General features: G+C 54.5%; 1 protein-coding gene across 4 annotated transcripts; it reads right to left on the reverse strand.

Annotated features, from left to right (window-relative positions):
- Positions 1-1,306: 1,306 nt before the first annotated feature.
- Adora2a (adenosine A2a receptor) lies at positions 1,307-20,936 on the reverse strand. Of its 4 annotated transcripts, none has more exons than XM_004636324.2 (3): positions 20,696-20,936; positions 11,080-11,662; positions 1,307-3,041 (listed from the first exon to the last, which is right to left on the reverse strand). In XM_004636324.2, exons 2-3 carry the CDS (start codon positions 11,400-11,402, stop codon positions 2,135-2,137), a joined length of 1,230 nt encoding a protein of 409 aa, XP_004636381.1. In that variant the 5' UTR covers positions 11,403-11,662; positions 20,696-20,936; the 3' UTR covers positions 1,307-2,134. The 4 variants fall into 4 exon arrangements, with proteins under 4 accessions (XP_004636381.1, XP_023576749.1, XP_023576750.1 ...); XM_023720981.1 differs by lacking the exon at positions 20,696-20,936 and adding an exon at positions 20,409-20,646; XM_023720982.1 differs by lacking the exon at positions 20,696-20,936 and adding an exon at positions 20,032-20,089.
- Positions 20,937-21,103: the final 167 nt, after the last annotated feature.

Raw genomic sequence — 21,103 nt, forward strand, 5'->3', positions numbered from 1 at the left:
GATTTGTGTGTATTTGTCCCCCAAAGCCTCATGCAGTCATTGAGGCGCACTTCTACAGTTTGATTAATGCATGAGCCAAGGCTGGGATTATGGGTCTGAGTACTGCTGGGATTATGGGTGTGAGTGCTTCTCCCAGCCTGAATGTAATTTAAGAGAGATAGACCAGACTTCCTCTCTGTAGCCATTGTTGCCGCTACTCCTTCATTTATTCTTTTGCTCTCTGCTGTGTGCCGCTTTACCTTGGAGCCAGCTGGACTGAAACCTCCAGTAATTGTGAGCTAAATAAACCTTTCCTTCCTTCATTTTAGGTGTCGGGTATTTGTCCCAGCAACAAGAAGAGTAACTGAGACAATTTCTTAGGAAAAGTGATGGGGGATACGGTATTGTTTCCTGCTTTTCAGTTTGTTAGAAATAACTCATTATCCATTAATGAAAAGAAAAAAAAAAAAGAGCATGGATTTTACCCTAAGTTTTAAATGTACTCTCTGCCACTGTGACCTGGGGCAGGGACTTAACCCCTCTGAGCTTATGAGTCACCTGTAAAGTGGAGTCCCTGGGGCTGCATGAACATGAACTCTATTACATGTGAAGTTCTAATGCTCCTTTCCTGAATCCCAACCTGAGGGAGATCAAACTGGCTCTCAGAGTCTGACGGGAACCAATCACAGCTCCCTGCCAGCTCCAAGCAGATTTCGCCCTCCTCGGAGCAGGGGGAAGCCCCGGAGGCCAGTGTCAGAGCAAGACAGCACACGTTCCTCACAGGCTTCTGTAAGCGGAGAAGGGTGAAGCGTGGCCCAGGAGAAGGCAGTTTGATCCCAGTCCGGATCTGTTTCCAGATATCTCAGTGACCTCCCCGTTGATGGGTGGAGAAGCTGAAGTTCTGAGAAGCTGATCTGCAGGGAGCTCTTCCTCTCAGGATGTTAGGAAGGAAGCATGGGAGGGATGAGCCGGGTCTTCTCAACATAAGCAGCTGGGGCTGGAGGGGCTGAGACCCTGGCGGAGGCAGTGGGGCAGAGACCCCCTTCTCCTGCAGTGCCCGCGGGGCAGAGGCTCTCAGGCAGGACCTAGGAGGTATCTGCAGGGGGTTTAGATTCCAGTAAGACCCAATCCTATCCAGGGGGGAGAGGAAGTCCTGGGACAGGGAGTGTATCTCCTGTCTGTCTGTACAGACACACATACATATGCACGTACACAACACGCACACCCCCTCACACACCCAGGCCTAGCTGTGGAGAAGGGAAAGGAACCCAGACACTGTTCTCATTGGAAAAACTTAAAACATCACGTGGCTCATTTTTATTTTATCTCAGAAAACAAACAAACAAAACATCCCCTTTATAAGAACAGGCAGTTAGACAGGGGCTCTGATTGGGCAGCTCAGAGTTATCCAGGCACAGGCCCATGGCCTGCTAGCCATAACCTCTCCCTGAAGCCTAGCCCACAGCGTGGCCCTGTTCCCATCACAGCTCCCCATTGTCCAGCCCAGATTTGTTGCCCCCGAGAGATGGCCCTGGGACTAAGTGCATGGTAGCGTATGGCAGGTGGAGAGGGCTGCCTGAGATTTCCTGGGCGGACTCCTGGTGCCAGGTTAGCAGAGGACAGGGAGGGGAGGATAATAAAATAAAAAGGACTTCCTTGTTCATGTCTTCTCCTGGAAAACATACTCAAATGCCACCTCTGGCCAGCAGCTCCCTAAGCCCTAGAGTCTAGGGAGGTGGTGCGTGTGGGTCTAAGCCCTAGGAAGGTGGTGTGTGTGGCATGTCTGTCGCAGCCGTTGCCCAGTCCAAGGCCAACCCAGTCTGCTAAGCCACAGCTGTTCTGTAGACAATGTGAGACTTCTAGATGCTTCTGGAGGGAGGACTGGGCCCTGCTAAGCCAACATGCTGTTGGGGCTGCAACCCTGGCATAGTTGCAGGGCCTCAGAGCACAAAACATGTTTCCCCGGACCCCACCGTTTTTGCTGGGCCTCATGCTGCTCCAGCTTGGGGCTCCTTCATCTCAGTCCACAGCAGCAACCAGATGCCCACGGGACTCTGGGCAGGCAGTCATTCTCCTCTTCTCCTGACATGACTGGTGCAGCCAACCAGAAAGATGGAATTTCCTTCCTTCAGGAAGGGGCAGACTCTGTGGGCCATCAGGACACTCCTGCTCGGCCTTGGGCCAGGGGCTCCTCCAGGCTGGGGGATTCTGGACACATTCCCTTGTGCTCATGGCTGAGCAGCTCCACATCTGAGAGGCTGGCATCCCCACGGGACCCTTGGGCACTGCCTCCACTCACCAGCCCCAAGACATAGCCATTGGGCCGCTGCTCAGGATGGGGGGCACCGCCGTTAGCCCACATCCCCGGGGGGTGGCCATTGAGTCGGACGCTGACCTGCTCACCCTCCGAGCTGTGAGCTGCCAAGGCCCGGGCACTGGTGCCCCCAGCCTTGAAGAGTTCCCTCCGCCTCAGGATGTGGCTGCGAATGATCTTGCGGAAGGTTTGGCGGAACTCCCGGATGCGGTAGGCATAGATGAAGGGGTTGACGACGGAATTGCTGTGGGAGAGAATGATGGCCAGGTACATGAGCCAGGGCGGGGCATGTCTGCACTGCGGGCAGAAGAAGGTAAAGCAGTTGATGATATGCAGGGGCAGCCAGCAGAGCGCGAAGAGCCCCACGATGATGGCCAGTGACTTGGCAGCATGGACCTCCTTCTGAAGCGTAGACCGAGTCCGTTCCCCTGGCAGAGGCTGGGTCTCCATCTGTTTCAGCTGTCGCCGAGCTGCCAGAAAGATCCGCAAGTAGATGCCCAGCATGAGCAGCAAGGGCACCAGCACAAAAGCGAAGAAGTTGTAGTATACCATGTAGTTCATGGGCACCACGTCCTCAAAGAGACAGGTCACCTGGCCCTCATCACAGCTCTGGGAGTGGTTCTTGTCCTTCTTTGGCTGACTACAGTTGTTCCAGCCTAGCATGGGCGTCAGGCCGATGGCAAATGACAGCACCCAGCAGATTGCAATGATGCCCTTGGCCCTCGTGCAGGTCACCAAGCCATTGTACCTGAGGACAGGAAACCAGCATCAGAGGACTGAGAAAGCAGGGCTAGTCAGGACCAAGAGTCAAGAAACCCAGGGCTTCTGGGTGTGGTGAAGGCTGATGCAGAAGGATCACAAGATCATGCCCAGCCTGGGCACCTTAGCCAGACCCTATCTCAAATTTTAATTTTTTTTTTTTTTTTTTTTTTTTGTGGAACCGGGCATTGAACTCAGGCCCTTGCGCTTGCCAGGCAAGTGTTTATTCTACTGAGCCATCTCCCCAGCCCTTAAAAAATATTTTTAAAGGGGTAGGGATATAGCTCAATGTGAAGACCCTGGATTCAATTCCCAGTACTGGAAAGAAAAGAAGGAAGGAAGGGGGAGGGAAGAGGGGAGAAAGAGAGAAAGAGAGAGAGAGAGAGAGAGAGAGAGAGAGAGAGAGAGAGAGAGAGAGCCAAATAGCTCAGTGGATTAAAGTGCCTGCAAGCAGGCATAGGGGCTGGGGGATCGATCCCCTGGGCCTGCTGTGCCAGCCCTGCCCCCGGGGCCTGCTTAGACTGTAATTGAGACTGGGTGTGGTGGTGTGCGCCTGCAATCCCAGCTCTTAAGAGGCTGTAAACAAGATCACTATGAGTCCGATATAGTAGTGAGACCCTGAACACCCTTTAGACCCTTCCCTAAAAAAATACCAAAAAAAAAAAAAAAAAAAAAAAGAGAGAGAGAGAGAAAGAAAAGAAAAGAAAAAGAAAGAAAAAACAAAAAAGAGAGAAAAGAAAGAAGGGTGGGAAGGAAGAAGAGAGGAAAAGGAAGGAAGAGAAAGCCAGCCAGCCAGAGCTGCATGCATTTGGCCCCTCACTGACTGGCTATAAGACCTTGGAACAGTCACTTCCTGTCTCTTAGTCCTGGCACCTTCTTCTTCTTCTTCTTTTTTGTGGAACCGGGGATTGAACTCAGGCCCTTGCGCTTACCAGGCAAGTGCTTATTCCACTAAGCCATCCCCCAGCCCCACCTTCTGTTGAGTGAGGTTTTGGCCTTGCTTTCCCAAAGCCTGCTGGGAGGAAACAGGAAAACAGGTACCCCTAAGATGGAAACCACTACTGGGCATGGTGGTACACACCTGTAATCCCAGCACTCAGGAGGCTGAGGCAAGAGGATCGTTGTGATGGGCGTCTGAGACCCAGCCTAGGTTACATGGTGAGTTCAAGGCCAGTCTCAGTGACATAGCAAAACCTTATCCCAAGCAAACAAACAAAAAAGTGAAGTCTCTCCAAGAAAAGCAACTCTTTTTTTTTTTTTTTTTTTTTTTGAGTGGTACCGGGGATTGAACTCAGAAAAACAACTTCTGAAGGATGACCTTCTGTTTAAATTTTGATTCTTCATTATACCTGGCAGGGATCACCCATCGTTCAAGCTTGGGGTAGATAGATACCTTCTCAGAAAAGCTTCCTGCCTCCTGCCGAGAGCCCCTAGACAGGGACATCCATCTCTGCCTTGCCAGCTTGGGACAGGCATGTGCAGTAGGTATTAAGAAAAGCATATCTACTTAACTCCAGCATTGGAAACATCCACAGAAAGCTATAGCCCATGGGTGGCAATTGTTTAAGGCAGGCCAATGGATGTTTATCTTGACTTTGCTGCCATTCAAAACATAAGCCTAAAGGGCCAGGGAGATGATGGCTCAGTGGAATAAGCGCTTCCCTGGCAAGAACAAGGGCCTGAGTTCAATCCCTGGTTCCACCAAAAACAAAAGCCTAGAGCATTTACCCGCATGAAGTAGAGCATGCACTGTTCCATCCCCAATAACACACACACACACACACACACACACACACACACACACACACACGAATACACACACATCTCTCCGCAGGACCAGATATCAAGGTGGGCTAGAGAGCTGATTTCTGGGCTAAGTCAATTTGTTCAAATGAACAAATGACACAGTGGCTTCTGATCACTTATCTGCTCCAACCCCCTTATCTTACGGGTGGATAAACTGAAGCCCAAGATGAGAACTGCAGAACATGTAGGGGCCCCAACACAACTCAGCCTAAGGTAATCAGTAATCAGATCTGACTCTCTCATGCCTGCCTTCTGTCTGTCTTACAATTGTTTATTTATTGCCATGCTCGGGGTCAAACCCAAAGCCCTGCACGTGCCAGAAGTGCCACACCACTGAGCCACAGCCTTAGTCCTGCCAATCTGGAATGTGGGCAAGGACTTCCACGTGTCCACTCCACCAGGGTTTGCCCACCTCCACAGGCCCTCTGCAGGAGAAGCGGCACGGACCTGCCAGTTTCCGCCAAGCAAGAGACGCAGCACTTCCCTGCCTCATTTTAGAGGCTTAAAGTCACAGCCCCGCCCCATCTAAACTAACATAGCACCCTCTCTGCCTTCGGCACTGTTCTCTGTACTCCGCATCAGCCCCACTGAACAGGACGCTCCATTATTGCTCGCATCTTTCCTGAGAAAAGTACAGCTCGGCCCGGGTTCTAGCCCAGGCATGTTCTTGTGCATATGGAACGCGTCACCTCATCTCACTGATCCTCAGTTTACCTGTTTGTAAAATGGAACCGAGCACCCCAGACCTAATAGCTCTGCTCCATGAGGCAGGCTGCTGAATCACTGCTGGAAATACCAGGAAGCAGACTCTGATGTGAGGTAAGGGAGGATTTCTCAGCGGAGCTGTTCATAGGAGAACAGCGGGCTGCCTAGTGAGGCGCTTCTTGTTTGAGGTGACCCAGCAGAAGCAAGTGGTTACTGCCAGGGGGGTGCAGGGCCCCTGGCTTTTTGGCCTGCACTTCCAGGAAGTCACACAAGGGGAGCTGCTGGACAAGGGGGTTGCTTACTAGATACTTAATGAACTCAGGAGCTGGGGGAATGACCAGGACTGGGCCTGGAAATTTCTGAGGAAAACCTAGCATGGAAAGCCCTGGCCTGTCCAGTTGGCTATTTTTATAGGGAATCTGTGAGGGGAAATTTTTTCCTGAACTCTCAAAGGAAAGCCCCTTTTGACCACCCACTCTATTTTTTTAAAAAAATTTAAATTTTTTTTTTAATGTATTTGGTACAGGGCCTCACTACACAGCTTGAACTCACAGTGATCCTCCTGTTTCATCCTCTGGGCTGCACTGGGATTACAGGCACGCACCACCCCAACCAGTCTCAGTGGTGGCACAACATGTGGTGCCAGGGATCGAACCCTGGTCTGAAAGCCCTTTTTAGAGACAGAAATAAAACAAACAGCAGTAGCCCTTGGGCATAGGAAAAGGATTCCCACCACCGCTTTCTGCAAAGGGCGCTTCGGGGAGGAGGGAGCAGGGTGACGGCTTCTCACTATGTATCTTTTTTCTTTTTTGAGCACATGCAAGTCGTAGGTGTCACACAGGGCTGGAAATAAATTCAAGCGCTCACCTGACCGGTGCAAGGACAGCAAGAGAGCTAATGCCACGACACTGAACTAGATTAATTTTATTATTCGAAAGAAAGCCCTTGAAGCTGAGTCTTTTTTTTTTTTTTTTTTTTTTTTGTGGTACCAGGGAATTGAACTCAGGACCTCACCCTTGCCAGGCAAGTGTTTATTCTACTGAGCTATCTTACCAGTCTGAAGCCGAGAGTCTTGGAGCCAGGCATTTGGGGGCCTGAGAGAGCATCCGGACCCAAAGTGAACCACAGGCAGACCATGGTATAGCCCAGCCGTGCTCTCCGGGCAATGTCTGGGAATAACAAGGCTACACTCAGCTTTCTGACCCTCAGATAGACTCAGCCTTGCTGCAAGGCTGCGAGGCCTTCCACCACGACGTGTGGCCACTCCAGGGAAGCTGAGGGTGCCCGAGGATGTGAGAGCCAGAGCAGCTGCCAGCCTGTTTTAGGGTGCTGTCTGTGTCCCTGTCCTCTAGTTGCAGGCTGCCCTTTCCTAACCCAATCACTCACGAGGGGAGCTCACCCTACAGGCCAAAAATATATTTACGGCCTGATTGCACAAGGGAGGCTATGGGTATTTGCATCCCTGAGGAGAGAATGGCACTTTCCCCAGTTATCCCTAGGGGTCAGGGATCCTGGAATTAAGGAGCCTCTCATGACGGGGAAATCCAGACTCCTTCCCTGGACAGGGCCAGGCCTGAGTCAGCCTCACACCTGCCCTGCCCACTCCGCTCCTCTCCTCTGTCTCTCAGCAGCCAGGCCACCACCCCGTGGCCCATAGCCCACAGCCCACATGGTCAGTCCCTCCTCAGGGATCTTACCCAAGCTTTGCGCTCCTTCTGAAACTCATGCCCCCACAAACGTGGCATCAAGACCTCACAGGTCCCGTAGTACTTCCTCCCTGGGGGCTCATCCTCCCAATCCCACCTTTTTATTTTACTTATTTATTCATTTATATATCCTGGGAATGGATCCCACAGCCTTGCAACTCCAGGCAAGTATTGAGCTAACCCCTCAGTCCACTTGGAAAGTCTTTCCATAGAGGAAGCATTTTTCTGTCTTTATGGTCCTGAGGCTTGAGCCCATGGCTTTGCCCCTACCAAGGACATGTCTTACCATGGAGCTGCCTCCCTCACCCTTCTCTTTAAGAAGTCAGGGTGAATCACTATGGGAGGACTTTATTGACAATGATACCACCTTGCACTTGGGCTTGTTCCTCAGGTCGGACAGAACCTATGGGGGCCAGTGAGGGAGACAGGACAGAGTGGTGCAAAGGTTTCCTGTGAAAGGAAGGCTGCTTCTGTCACCCAGGGCTTCTGTCCTCCAGGGACACTGATAGGTACTCTTCTTTCTCCCTCACCAGGCACTGCCCTAACCCAACAGGGTTTCTTTATTGGGAGAGAGGAAATAGCTTGTTCTGAAGCTGATTTTGTTGTTGTTGTTGTTGAATTCAGACTGGCCTTGAACTCACTGTGCAGCCCAGGCTGGCCTCAGATTCATGGCAATCCTCAGCCTCAGCCTCTTGAACGCTGAGTTACAGGCCTACACTATTACCATAATCAGCTCTGAAACGGAATTCTAAAGAAAAAAAAGTTACAGATGTGTGGTGCAGGCATTGGGCCAGGCCTTCTGAGACTAGAATCCAGAGTAGCTCTTCAGACCTGTTCCTCAGTGAAAGAGCAGGTCCAGGGGTCGGGCAGAGTTAAATTCTCATTCATGGAGGGCACAAAGGAAGAAGGGGGACTCAAGCCAGGAAGCACCTCCAGGGGGCGCCACAACGCCTGGCTCTCCTTGGTCTCCAGCTAGCTAGCTCTCTAGACCCAGCTTAAGGAGCTCCATTGGTGCAATCTGTTAGCGCGGTACTTATACTATAGGCCCAGCTTGCACTCTGAATCCTCCATACAGAGGCTTCCCTGTGCCCAGTGACCAGGGGCTTCTAGGAATAGGAAAGTGAAGACCCTGAGGGCCCTGAAACAGTGCCAAGGGCTCTCAAGTCCACCCATGCCAGAAGACAGGTGTATGTCCTGCCCTAGCTCTGGACCCCTGTAACATGAGAGTCATAACATCCACACCAGCCTCAATGCTAGGTCAAAAGGAGCAAAAGAGATGCAGCATTGGTCCAGGAAGATAGCTTGGCAGTCTAAGCTCCTGCCTGGGGAGTGCAAGGACCTGGGTTCGATCCCTAGTACTGCATGCACCAAGCCGGTCCTGTGCCAAGCCAGCGATTGAAACTGGACATAGTGGCACATGCCTGTAATCCCAGTGCTGGGGAGGCTGAGACAGGAGGATCGTGTAGTGGATGAAATAAATGAGAGAGAGAGAGAGAGAGAGAGAGAGAGAGAGAGAGAGAGAGAGAGAACGAGCTAGCTAGTAGCCTGTGGCAACTCTAACACCAAGGAGATTGTCCTGAGCCTTCCAAAGCAGGGCCCAGCTGAGCTCAAATGGCCCAAAGTCCAGGTGGAACCGAGGGCCAGCTCTGAGAGGCTCTGAGAGTTGGGAATATAGGCCGGAGTTAGGGCGGAGCTGAGGGATGTCAGACGTAGGGTGCATGCCTGTAACTTTAGTGCCCTGAGCAGCCCAAGCAGGAGGATCTCTGTGAGTTCAAGCCCAGCCTGGCCAATTTAGGAACTTAGTGTGGCCATCTCAAAAGGGGGAGGTACTGGGGATTGTAACTCAGCATGGAACCCCTGGGATTAATTCCCAGTACTGAAAATAAAAGCTGGACCCCCCACCTTGCCTAGCCTCATCGCTCCCATCCACTCATGGCCCCTCCAGGCTCCTGAAGCTCAGACACAGAAGGACCTCTCCCCCTGCTCTGGATGAGAAATGGGCCCAGAGAACGGCAGCTGACTTTCCAGCCACACAACATGCTCTGTCCTTCTGCTTCAGAAATCCAGAAATCCATTCTGTTGAATCTCAGAAAACATCTGAGGCATAAGGAAGCAGGAGGGAGGGAGGGAGGGAGGGAGGGAGGGAGAGAGAGAGAGAGAGAGAGAGAGAGAGAGAGAGAGAGAGAGAGGCAGACAGAGATATAGACAGAGACACAGACAGAGACAGAGACACAGAGACAGAGACAGACACACAGAGACAGAGATCCATAGGCATAGGCCAGCGGGAAAAACAAAGAAAACCGAAGTCTTTAAATTGAGAACAGCTGCCCTGACCTCACCCCAGAATGTTGTTGCCTTTTGGAGGGGAAAAGAAAGTGAAAGCTACGCTGTTGATTCCCCCTCAGTGCCCACCACTGTGTGGACTCAGGCCCACCCAGTACCCATAGACCTCCCTGAGGGGGGCTTCCTCGATTTCAGGTCCCAGATAAGCAGGGATTCTGTGCACATCAGGTGGGGCTGAGAGGCCCCAGGTTAACTCCACACGCTGTATCTGAGTCAGACCACCTCCAATTCAGCCCCCTTTTACAATGGCCAGACCCTCTCTTCTCCTTTGACAAGGATTCCAGACCACACGAGGTCCAGGCTCCACCTCTTTTGAGCAGCCCCTTGTGGGTGCCTGCTTCCCCCTTAGGGCTCAGGCGAGGTCTCAGCCTTCTAAGGGCAGCTTCTGGGAGGCTGGGCTGCCTGTGATCTCCCTGAAGTGTGCCGTCACAGGGGTGGGCAGGCTATGTTTCATCCTAAGTCTAGTCCCAGCACTGCCATCAACTCCTTGTGTGGCCCTGAGAGAGCTGGCTCCCCTCTCAGAGCCTCCTTTTTCCATTGAGGAGAGGAGAGGAAGGAAGTGACCTCTGAGGCCTCTTTGGGTTTGACACTCTGAATTTCCATTTGCTCACTGTCCTCCTCCCTCCTGGGGTACTCTCAGCCCACGGTGGGGATGCAGGGGCTCCCCCTTAGGTGGGCAACCCATCTATTGGGGAGAATTCATCACAAGGACTGTGTTTGTGGCTCCCCAGCCAGGGAGACCTCCCTCAGGGCCTGGAGCCACTTTTGCTGTAGCCCCAGCTCTGTGGCCGAGGGGCGGGCGGGGGAGTGCAGCAGGAGGCCCCAGGGCCCCTGAGGGGAGGGATACATTTTCTAGCTCATCTGTAGCCTGGGTAGGTGGAGGCCAACCGAGGAAAGTCAGCCTCCCGGAATGTCTTCATTTACACAAGATGTGGCTGAAGTCACTTCACAAAAGATACACTGTAAAACCCCCTTCCTACCACCAGCCATGTGCCGGCTGAGTCCTTGGTGACCTGAGAAACAGCATGATTTGCATGTAAGTCCGAGTGACTCACTGTGGCATTTGGCCAAGTCACTTCCCCTCTCTGGGTCATTCTCTTAATGTTCATGCTGAGGCCAGCCGAGAGAGGCAGGGGAAAGGCAGCAGCGGGCCGGCTCCCAGCTGAGGTCCTAAGGTTTCCTGTGACAGCCCCACCCCCACCCCAGCGTCTCACAGGGAGTTTTGCTCTGATGTGTAAAGAACAGCCCAGCGGAGCTCTTCTTAAGTGGCCTGGAGGAAGCCAAGCAGGCCAGGCACTTAGTGCCCTGAGGGGTCAGCCAGATTGTGTGATGGCTCTCCACCTGCCAGCCCTGGGGAGTCCCTGGGAGCCCCAGGGCCCTGTCCTCAGCCAGTACTCGGACACCACAGACCGGACTGGGGCCACAGCAGACTTTTGCACACGTGTAAGCCCCCCACCCCTGGCCTACCGCAGAGGGATCCGGATGGCTATGTAGCGGTCAATGGCGATGGCCAGGAGGCTGAAGATGGAGCTCTGTGTGAGGACCAGGACAAAGCAGGCGAAGAAGAGGCAGCCGTGACAAGCAGCACAGAATCCAGTGCTGATGGTGATGGCGAAGGGGATGGCAAGCACGCCCACTGCGATGTCGGCCGCTGCCAGTGACACCACAAAGTAATTGGTGACATTCTGCAGGTTGCTGTTGATCCACACAGCCCAGCACACCAGCACGTTGCCCAGGATGGCCAGCACAGCAATGACCAGCTCCACCGTGATGTACACCGAGGAGCCCATGTTGGGAGCGGCCACAGACGGGCAGGCTCAGCGGGGACGAGGGCTGGGCCAGCTCACGGTCCATAGCTGCAGCCCAGCCTTCCCCGCCCCCGTTGCAGAGAGGCCCAAGCCTGGCGCCCCTTCCTTACAGGAGCCAGGGGCGTCCCTGTGGGGGGCCCTCCAAAGGCTTTCTCACAGACAAGGCTGCTGAAACCAGGCCCTCTACAGGGTTTCCGGAGGCGGCATCACGGCTCGGTTCAGCTTCGGGATTCTCAGGGCACCTGTAAAAAGAAAGCCCTGGTGAGCAGCTGAATTTTTCTGGTCTCTGTTGCTTCAGATTCTACCCCAGCTTCAGGCCAGACATCCTGAGGACAACACTCCATCCCCCATAGCCCACCTGGTCTGTGGCAGTCACAGTCAGAAGGCAGGAGAGCTGCGATTTCACCCCACCAATGAGGAGGACCCGACCTAGGCCCAGACAGGCCTGGGCAGAGCTACTTCCTCCTGGTTCTGTGGAGTTCCTATGAAGAGCCTTACACAAACCTTCCCAGGAAGGGGGAATAAGCGCTTCCCTGGCAAGCACAAGGATCTGAGTTCAATCCCCGGTTCTGAAAAAAAAAAAAAAAAACCTTTCCCAGGAAAGCAGCCCCTTCTCTCAGGTATACGCAGGGTACATGCAGGAGAAACTGTAGACAGAGCCCTGGCCTGTACCCCTACTAGGACCTGGCTCACCCCTCTGTACTATGCAAGGGTCCTGCATTTCACCCACAGCAGGCCCTGAGGTCCCAGCTCTCCCAGTCCAGATATGAGGCCAAAGATCAGCACATTTATGTTTTTCATTTTTTGTCACTAGAGAACTGAGAACCTGTCAATGTTAAGAACCTCTTGTGTTGGCCCCTCATTATCCGCTTCTCAGGCCTTCTGTGGCAGCCTAGCCAGTCTCCTGCCCGCATTGCCAGCACCACAACCCTTCTTCCCTTCCAGAAAGTTCCGTGGGACTGTAGAGTTCTTCTAATCCCATCCATTTTCTCTCACTAGGCCAGTTTTCTCAGCCTACCTCAGCCTGTTCTATCCCCAGCAAGCTCTCTGAGGAACTACCAGCTGCCCCATTTAGGGACAGGCCAGAGACACCTAGAGCTCAGGTGTCTGGAAAGATCTGGGGAACTATCTGGTCCTGTCTTCCATTCCTGGCAGGTAAGCCACTCACCCTCACAGGCAGCACAGCAGGCACAAACCTGAGCCTGCTGCCTCCTGGAGTCCCCAGTGGCACATCTGGAAAGGGGAGGCGCTATGGCTGCCTTCCATGAGGGAGCTGCCACACACCCCCCTCTTCTCCTCCTACGCCCTCTCCCCCAGCTGCTCCTGACGACTGGGGGAATGACTGACTGAAGTCAGAAAAGCAGGTGCCCAGCCAGGACCTGCTGAGGGGCCACAACAAGAACATTTTTCCTCTCTGGAACCCTGTTTCCCCATTTACACAGTGAAGCATTTGGACCCCAGCTGACATGTGGGGCCAGTTTAGCTCTCACCTATGCGTCTATGAGAAGTAAATAACAGATCTGAAAGGGAGCTCCTGGAATCAAATGTCATAAAAAGAGGAATAATTGACACCATGGAAAGTCTTGGTTTTCCCAGCGGGCCTGAGCTCAGCCCAAATTCTAGCTGTTTCTCCCTGAGCTTGTGAAACCATCTCTCCCAGCTAATGTGTCTCTCTCAGAGTCCTAAGAGGCCCCCAAGGCTATCCCCTTTCATCCTAAACTTTCACAGAGCACTGGGAGTACATTAGCAGCAGCCACAGGCTGTCACATCTTCCTTGTCTTCTCTGGGATATGAGGGATTGAGTGGGACTACAGACGCTGGCAGAAGGTCACGCCCAGCCTCTGGCCTTGTTTTTTTTTTGTTGTTGTTGTTGTTTTTAATCTTTTATTTATTTATTTGGTTCAGAGTCTTGCTATTTGTTATGCAGCTCAGACTCATAGTGATCCTCCTGTCTCAGCCTCCTCACCACTGGGATTATAGGCATGCACCACCATGCCCAGTTTCAGTGGCTGGCTCGGCAACAGGGCCAGCGCAGCATGTGGTATCAGGGATTGAACCCAGGTCCTTGCGTTTGCCAGGCAGGCGCTTACACCACTGAGCTATCTGCACAGTGTCTGGCCTCTTTGAAGGGCTAGGGTCTCCCACTGTACACACATTCCAAGTTGGGCAGGAGCTACCAGCGGGCTGAATTAAATCCCAAGTTTCCTTCTATCTGCAGTCCTGTCATGGACTCGGGCTAGAGCTGCTTTTGGAGGCTCTGGCCCCCAACAGACCCTCTCACTCCACTAGGAGGCTTGAAAGGCATCAGCTGACACAGAAGGCCTAAGGAGGAGGAAAGAGAAGAGGCTAAGACCCCAGTAGAAATTGGGGGCACCTGCAGCGGTTAGGGCTGAGCCTTACTGAACCCAGCTGGGCACAGGGCACTTGCCAACAGCTGCTCCCAAAGTGTGTCTCTGGCAGACAAGCCAGACTAAACCGCCATACCCAGCCACACACCATGGGCTTCTGTCCCGGCCTGCAGCACAGGGCAGCGTTTGCCAGGGGTGCACAGGGGCTGGTGGAGCAGGGGCTCTCCATAGACCCACATCCCACCCAAATCGGGGCCTGTGCTTCAGTGTGGCTTCCCATACCCGGCAGCAGGAGCAACAGGCTATCGTCCATTTAGGTCCAATGAGCCCTTGAGGAATTACTGCTCTCCAGGGATTCTGCCTCACCACTGGTGCCTCCCCGGGGAACACAACTATCTGAAGTCCTTCAGGCTCTCTCTAGGGGAATCTCCATCAAAAGAAACCGCAGTCAATCTGACCAGTCTAGAAAGCTGGCATGGTAGACAAGGTGTGGACAAATCAGAACACATCACACTTCTGCTGAGGTCAGACAGGGTTCCCCAGCCTCCCCCACACCCCCAGGTCCTGCTGACAGGTCACACCACCAGTGCCTACCCTCCAACTGCGCTGACTCCATCCCGGCTAGGAGGGCCAGCTTAGAAGGGGCCTGTCTCGGTTATACTTCTCTTGTTGGCTGAGACAAATACCCAACACCCAAAATTAGGGAAGGAAGCGCTGGCCAGATAGCTCAGTGGATTAAAGTGCCTGCTTAGGCAGATGCAGGGACTGAAGTTTGATCCCTGGTGTGCCGTGCTGGCCCCACCCTCTGGGTGCGCTGAAACAGCAACAGCGACTGAGACTGGGCATGATGGTGCATGCCTGCAATCCCAGTGCTTGTGAGGCTGAAAACAGGAGGATCACTACAAGTCCAATCTTTGTAGTGAGCCCTGTAGACGCTGTACTACATACATTTTTTTAAAAATTAGGGAAGGGGGGCCAGGGAGATAGCTCAGTTGAATAAGTGTTTGCCTGGCAAGTGCAAGGGCCTGAGTTCAATCCACAGTTCTGTAAAATAAAATAAAATACAAAAATTAGGGAAGGAAAGATTTATTTAGCTCATGGTTACTGGAGGATTTAGTCTGTACTCAGCTGGCTCCAAGGCAGGGCTGCACATGGCAGAGCAACGCTTCATGGCGGTGGCAAAGAGCAGCGAGTAAAGTGAGTAGCAGCAGCTGGGACAGCTAGCCAGCCTCTCTCCCCTCCTTACATTGTAGCAGGTTACCTGCCCCAGGGCAGGTGCAGCATCCACACCCACAACAATCTATCACAAACTCCAGGAGCCGCCCCAGCACTGCCCGAGGCTTTGGAGGGGGACCACCTAGACACAAACTGTAACAGGGCCCTTGAAGGGCATGATGCAGCCTTTTTCTGATGAGACAGTGTCGGGTACTTGCTGTGGACACCTGCCTGAGAACCTCCTAAGGGTATCCCTACCATCTTCTGTGTTAGATTCCCATTCTGAAAAGCACTGGATACAGAACACCTTTCCCAACTACATCATTGTCACATGCTCTTTGTGCAGAGTCTCACAGACTGCCCTTAACCCTTTTCTCCAGGCCAGCCTTACGTGGGGCTAAAAGCACACATCAGTCTCAGGGGCCTGCTGGTTAGCTCAGTTGTTTAAGCGCCTGCTTATGCAAACACAGTCAAGTGCATGATACCTCCATTCAATCCCCAGACTTGTCCTTAAGGCAGCCTGAGCCAGCCAAAAAAAAAAAAAAAAAAAGTCTCGAGCCTGCACAGCCGTTCCCCCTCCACCCCTTCCCTCGACATTCCAGCAGATCTCCTGGCTGCTACCCACATGTCCTGGATAAGGCTCCCCAGGTCCCACGGGCTGAACCAGAACCCACTGTGGGCTGTGCCTTCCCTAGCCATGAGCCCAGCAGATCACCAGAGCCAGAGGCAGGACAAGGCAAGTCGGAGCAGGGAGTTGGGGAACTGTGTGCTCCTGGAGGAGATCTTTGGGGCTGCCCAGCTGTAGGCTGGCAAGTCAGCCCAGGGCTGGGTGGAGAGGGGTGCCCTGAGTTACAGCCTTTCCTGTGGTGTAAATGCTCCCACCAAGGCCAATTTCAGATTAGGGCCCCCTTGACCAGAACTGGGGAATGATATGGCTGGCTAGCAGGTGCCAGTTGCTACTGAGCTACCAAGTCCTATGCGCCCTTGGAGGCCTCCTGTCTGAAGGCCAGACACTACATGGTTCCTCATAAAGAGCTTGAGCATCCTACCTGAGAACTCAGAAATGATGGATATCTGTGTTCTCTCTGGCCGCATGAGCCCCACTTTACAGATGAGGAACCTAAGGAACCAAAAGACAAAAAGGGACCTCTCCTCCTTACCAGCAACACTCAAGGGTAGTGGAGATTGCCATGTACACAACTGCAGGGCCCTTCTGGGGCCTCCCCCATGCTCCCCTCCCTTTGGTAGCCTCCCTGAGCCACAGGAAGATTGGGGGTAGGAGTGGGGGCTCAGAGCCAGGATTGGGCAATTTCCTATTCCTTTAGCAGGGCTCTGCCTATCTAATTAATCCTTGAGTCATCTGTTGCTAGCCAGGAGGGGAAATTAAATGTTAATGTCATATTTCTTCATGATTGTCCCTTGCTGGGGATGGGTAAGAGGGGAGACACTGTCCCATGTAAAATACAGACACATGCTGTGGGATGTGCGCATTAAGCCTTGAAAGAGCAGTCCCAGATGATTTCCAGCATTCGGAGTCTTCCTGCCTTTACCACCCACCTCACCTGGTCTGGAGAGTTTAATTAAAATTCCTCTTAATCAAAACCTATACATCCGGCCCACCTCTCCTGGCTCTTAGTAGCAAGGCTGTCTGTACACATGCCCAGATGGTGGCGGTGCCTGCTGGAGCCTGCTGGCCAGAGGTGTCTGCTGGCTTCCAGGCAGTGCCCTGCGTGCCTACTCTTGGATGTGGCCAAGCGGAAGAAGGGGGGACAGCACTAAGACTTTGCGTCCTGCAGCCTCCCTGGGCTCCAGAGTCCCAGCTTTAGGGTCATCTCACATTCTCCTGTCAGGTGTTCACCTGTTACCTTGCCTGCAAGGCCGGGAAACCTCCCAACCGCTGAACCACAGGGCCCTCCATGCTACCTTCTGTCACCCCTTTGGGACCTGGGCCTACAGCAGGGAGCCCTGAAGAGAAAGAGCTCAGGAAACTCCTGAGTGGTGGCTGCTGCTACGGGGATTTGGGTCTCTACAGGCCATTCCCTGAGCCCACGATCTCAGCTCTCCTTTCAGAAGAGCTACAAACCCCAACTTCAAAATACTGGAGGAAAATTAAGACAAGGGAAGATAAGCAACAGTATCAAAACCACAGAGATCAGTTCAATGAAGAGGGCAAGAAGGCAACGGAATAAGGAAAGAATTTCTACAGACATTGCGGACCTTCACAGAAATGAAGAAATATGAACAAGAATGAGAACTTAGAACCTTACTGACAGGAACAAAAACAAGTAAAGATGAATAAGAAATACACTTCTGGATATGAATTAAAGAGTAAAGCAGTGGTGGGCTTCAGGCATGCAGGCAGCTGAGAGGAGAACTGGGAGAGGCTAAGGCATGAAGGGAGGTTAAGGAGCACCAACGTGTCTCTCAGCAACTCAGTAGAATTCACCCCCAAAGGGGGCACCAAGCAAAGAATCCTATCTGGACGGACAGGGTGGCACCTGCCTCCAAACCACGAGCAGTGACTGGGCACCTCCTGGAGCCACCGCCGCGCTCGCACCTGCAGAGCCCCTCCTGCCAGCGTCAGTCGTCGCACAACAGGTGCCTTCTACAGCCGCCTGGAGCTCAGCAACCACTAGGTCTCAGCCCCCTGTCCTCCCTGTCTCCCTGGTAACACAGACCCACTTCTGGTGCCTGGTGCTGGCTGTAACTCAGGTACCCGGACAGACGCCCTATGGGCCCCTCCTCCACCGCCTTCGGGTATGTGGCTGCTGTTTTCTGCTCCTGGGGACAGGATGTGGGCAGAAACGGAGAACCAACTCCCTGCAGCTGGAGGATGAGGTACTGGGCCTGCCTCAAAGCAGCCTCACCACCACCAGCCACAGGCCAACCCTCAGCATCGCCCCCAGGGCTGCCAGGCTTGCCACAGCACCGTTCTCCACAAGGAGATTCACAACAGCCCCTGCTGTCCCCTTACGTCCAGGGAGGCCATAGGTCCCCAGCCCTCCTCTCTGGAGGTGGCCACTCACCCCATCACCAGCTGCTTCTCTGCATAAACCTCCTTCAAGAGTCCCTGCCTCCCAGAGGTGCTGGGAGCCCACTCTGAGAGGAAAGTGGCTGGGATAGGATCTGCCCCAGCTTCATCACGCAACTCCCTCAGGCCCGCACATGGGGCTTCCCCTCTGCTGTGGCTCTCACGTGTGCACAGCCTGTGGTGAGACAGCGTCACGTGAAAGACCCAGCACCTGCACCTCCCACAAATAGTGGGTGACAGGTATTGTTGTATTGCCTGAAGCAGGGACAGGTGGTCCTGAGCATACAGACTCCAGAGGACTCTAGCCAGAGGCTGGGTTATTGATGGGGCAGTGCTAAGTACATTTTTTTAAACTTTTTTTTTTTTTTAATGTATTAGGTACAGGGTGTCACTGCACAGCTTGGACTCATAGTGATCCTCCTGTTTTTAGCCTCCCCAGTGCCAGGATTACAGGCATGTGCCACCATGCCTGGACTCAGTGACCGGCTCTGCGCACCCAAAGGTGGGACTGGCATGCCTGTGATGCCAGGGATAAAACCCCAGTCCCTGCAGTTGCCTAAGAAGACACTTAGTCCTCTGAGCTATCTCACTGGTTCTTAGTGCATTGAGGTGGCAGGACGTGGACCTTATGGGGCCCTTAGGACATGGGTGTGATGATACAGCCCTACAGCCTGAAGGAAAAGGGCAGGGGGAGTACCTGAGCATGACCCTTAGCCCTGCCACTGCCTCCAAGAGGCCATTGTGAGGCAGAAGCAAAGCCCCTGCAGCAGATGGGCTTATATCTCTAACCCAGGGGAGGACCCTCTCTCTGGCCTCTCCTTCAGGTGACAGCTGCAACCAAAGACCTAGGCTACTGGAATAGCAGCATCCATATGGAAGGCGCCACAGAAGAGCAGCACTGGCCCCTGTGCAGCAACTTCTGAAACAGGCCTGATGTGCAGGAGTACAGGGAGGCTTCTCCTAGGAGGGGGTCTTTGATTTGGGGTAGGAGGTGAAAGGAGAGACATGGGAGAAATTCTAGCAAAGCAAACAGCCTGTTCAAGGCTCTGCTGCATATCACAGAAGGCCCAAAACAGTCCTGGAAAACCATAACAAGTCCTGCCTTCCCTAGGCTATAGCCAGCCCCTTCAGCGGGCTGCTGGAGAGACGCTCCCCAGTCCCTGGCAGGACCTCATGGCTTTCAGGTTTCATGGGATAGGCTCTTCCTTTCTGCCACTAAACTGTTTCTTCCCACCAGCCAGGCCCTGGGTCCTGCTGAGGGGGTAACCTGTCTCCTGGGAACTCTTCTGTGTACCCCAGCTCTGTTCCCTCCCCATCTGGACCCACCACAGACTAGGAGCCCAGCCTTAGGCAGTTGGTTCCCTCTATCCTCCTAACTCCTCTATCCCCACTGTCCTCCTCCAGCGAGGGTCCCTGGGCCACAATCTACCCTTTGGTGGAACCCAGTATTTCCCAGAGCCTTAACCAGCCCTACCCAAGACCCTTGAGGCTAAGGATGAAACCCGGTGACTCCCTCCCTGGCCTGCTGTAGCCAAAGCCACTATGGTCCTCAGGGTGGGGACACCAGGGCAGCACTGGCTGGGCATAGGAGTGGCATGAGGAATCTGAAAGGTGCGCAATCACCCAGTAAGACCAGGGAGGCTGAGCATCAGAAGCAGAGCATAGCATGTCCAGCACCTCAGGCGGGAGGAAGGCAGACTTCTGGCTCGGGATGCAGTCCTCAGTCAGGGAAGGAGGCAGACAAAGGGAGCCCGGACCTCTCTCTCACGGCCAGGAGAACACCTGTGCAACCCCACCTCCACCAGTCTCCCCACTAGTTCTGGGGAACCAGCCTGGGTAGATAGACACCCGCCACCCTGCATCCGCCACTCAGAACGCCCGGTCTCCCGCTTCCTTCCATAATACAGTCAGGGAAGTTAAAGTCTAAATGTCCAGAATCCAGGGCCCTCTGCTCTGCGGCCCCAGACCTCTGCCTCTCAGGTCCTGCGACAGCTGTCACTCTTCCCGCCATTCCTACCTGGGCCCCAGGCAAGCTGTGCGCACCCGACACCCGCGGGCCCAGCCTCTCCTGCGCCCCCGAAGCCCGCCGCGTTCTGCCCACAGGACGAGCCCGACGCCGGGTCCCGCCGCGCCCAGGCGTTCCGGATGCTGCGCCTGGGCGGCTCGGGATGCCTCACCCCGGATAGCGGCGCCCGCCCGGCCCTCCACCCGTGGAAGTCCTCTTCCGTCTCCAGGGGCGCGTCCCGCCTCCTCCAGGCCTTCCTGGGCGCCCCCAGCCCAGCCCCGGGCGGGATGCGCTCAGCGCCCGACGGCCCGACGGCGGAGCCCAGACGCCCGTTTTGCGCCCCGCTGCCCCTGCGCCGCGCCCGCGCCCCTCTCCTCCCGCCAGCGTACCTTACGGGCGCTTTGGGGTTGTCCCGGGGACAGCACCCCGCCTCTACCCGGCTTAGGTCGTGAACGCCAGCCACCGCGCGTTACCGAGGCTGCCGCGGGGCAGGACTCGGACTCAGGAGCCCGCGAACTCGCAGCTGGGGTTTCGGGAAGAAAGGGTCGGAGCGACGGGACACCCTTCACCCAAATCCCCTGCCCCTGCCTCTTTCGACGGCGCCAGGAGACCAGACCGCCCTGCCGGGACCCCTGAAGCCCCAGGCCTCGTATCATGGACCTAGTACCCGGCGGACCTGCTGCTCGCGCGCCAGCTCCCGCGGTCTCGGCGGCCGCTAGGGCTCGGGCTCCAGTCGTGGCGCTCGCTGGCGCCCCCTGCAGGCTGTTTCCAGACGCAGTTGCACCCACTCTGCTCCGTCGCACCGGGAAAACCGAGGCCTGGAGACCTGCGGGGCGCCAGAGGTTATGTCCCTGGCAGGGCTGGGCCGCCTCGGATGCCCCCAACCCCGCAGTGTGACCATTGTAGGCTCCATCCGTCCCAGCCTCCTGCAGCGCCACAGCCCCTCCCCTACCCCAGAGTTTCCCACTTCACCCCGCCCTTTGAAGTCCTCTGGGCCCCACCCCTGCCGTCACTGTCCTCCTAGAAGAGCTCAGGGCCGCCTCTGCAGCTGTGATCCTCCCTGGGCTTTGCTGTCCCTTGTCGT

The sequence above is a fragment of the Octodon degus genome, unplaced genomic scaffold, assembly GCF_000260255.1.
Source record: "Octodon degus isolate 3935 unplaced genomic scaffold, OctDeg1.0 scaffold00079, whole genome shotgun sequence".
In the NCBI taxonomy this organism is placed as follows: Eukaryota; Metazoa; Chordata; class Mammalia; order Rodentia; family Octodontidae; genus Octodon; species Octodon degus.

Excerpts from the sequence above, each read along its gene's own strand:
- Adora2a (XM_004636324.2), bottom strand. The coding sequence starts at position 11,402 with ATGGGCTCCTCGGTGTACATCACGGTGGAGCTGGTCATTGCTGTGCTG. Across the intron at positions 3,042-11,079 it reads GCCATCCGGATCCCTCTGCG|GTACAATGGCTTGGTGACCT; the intron begins GTAGGCCAGGGG and ends TCCTGTCCTCAG.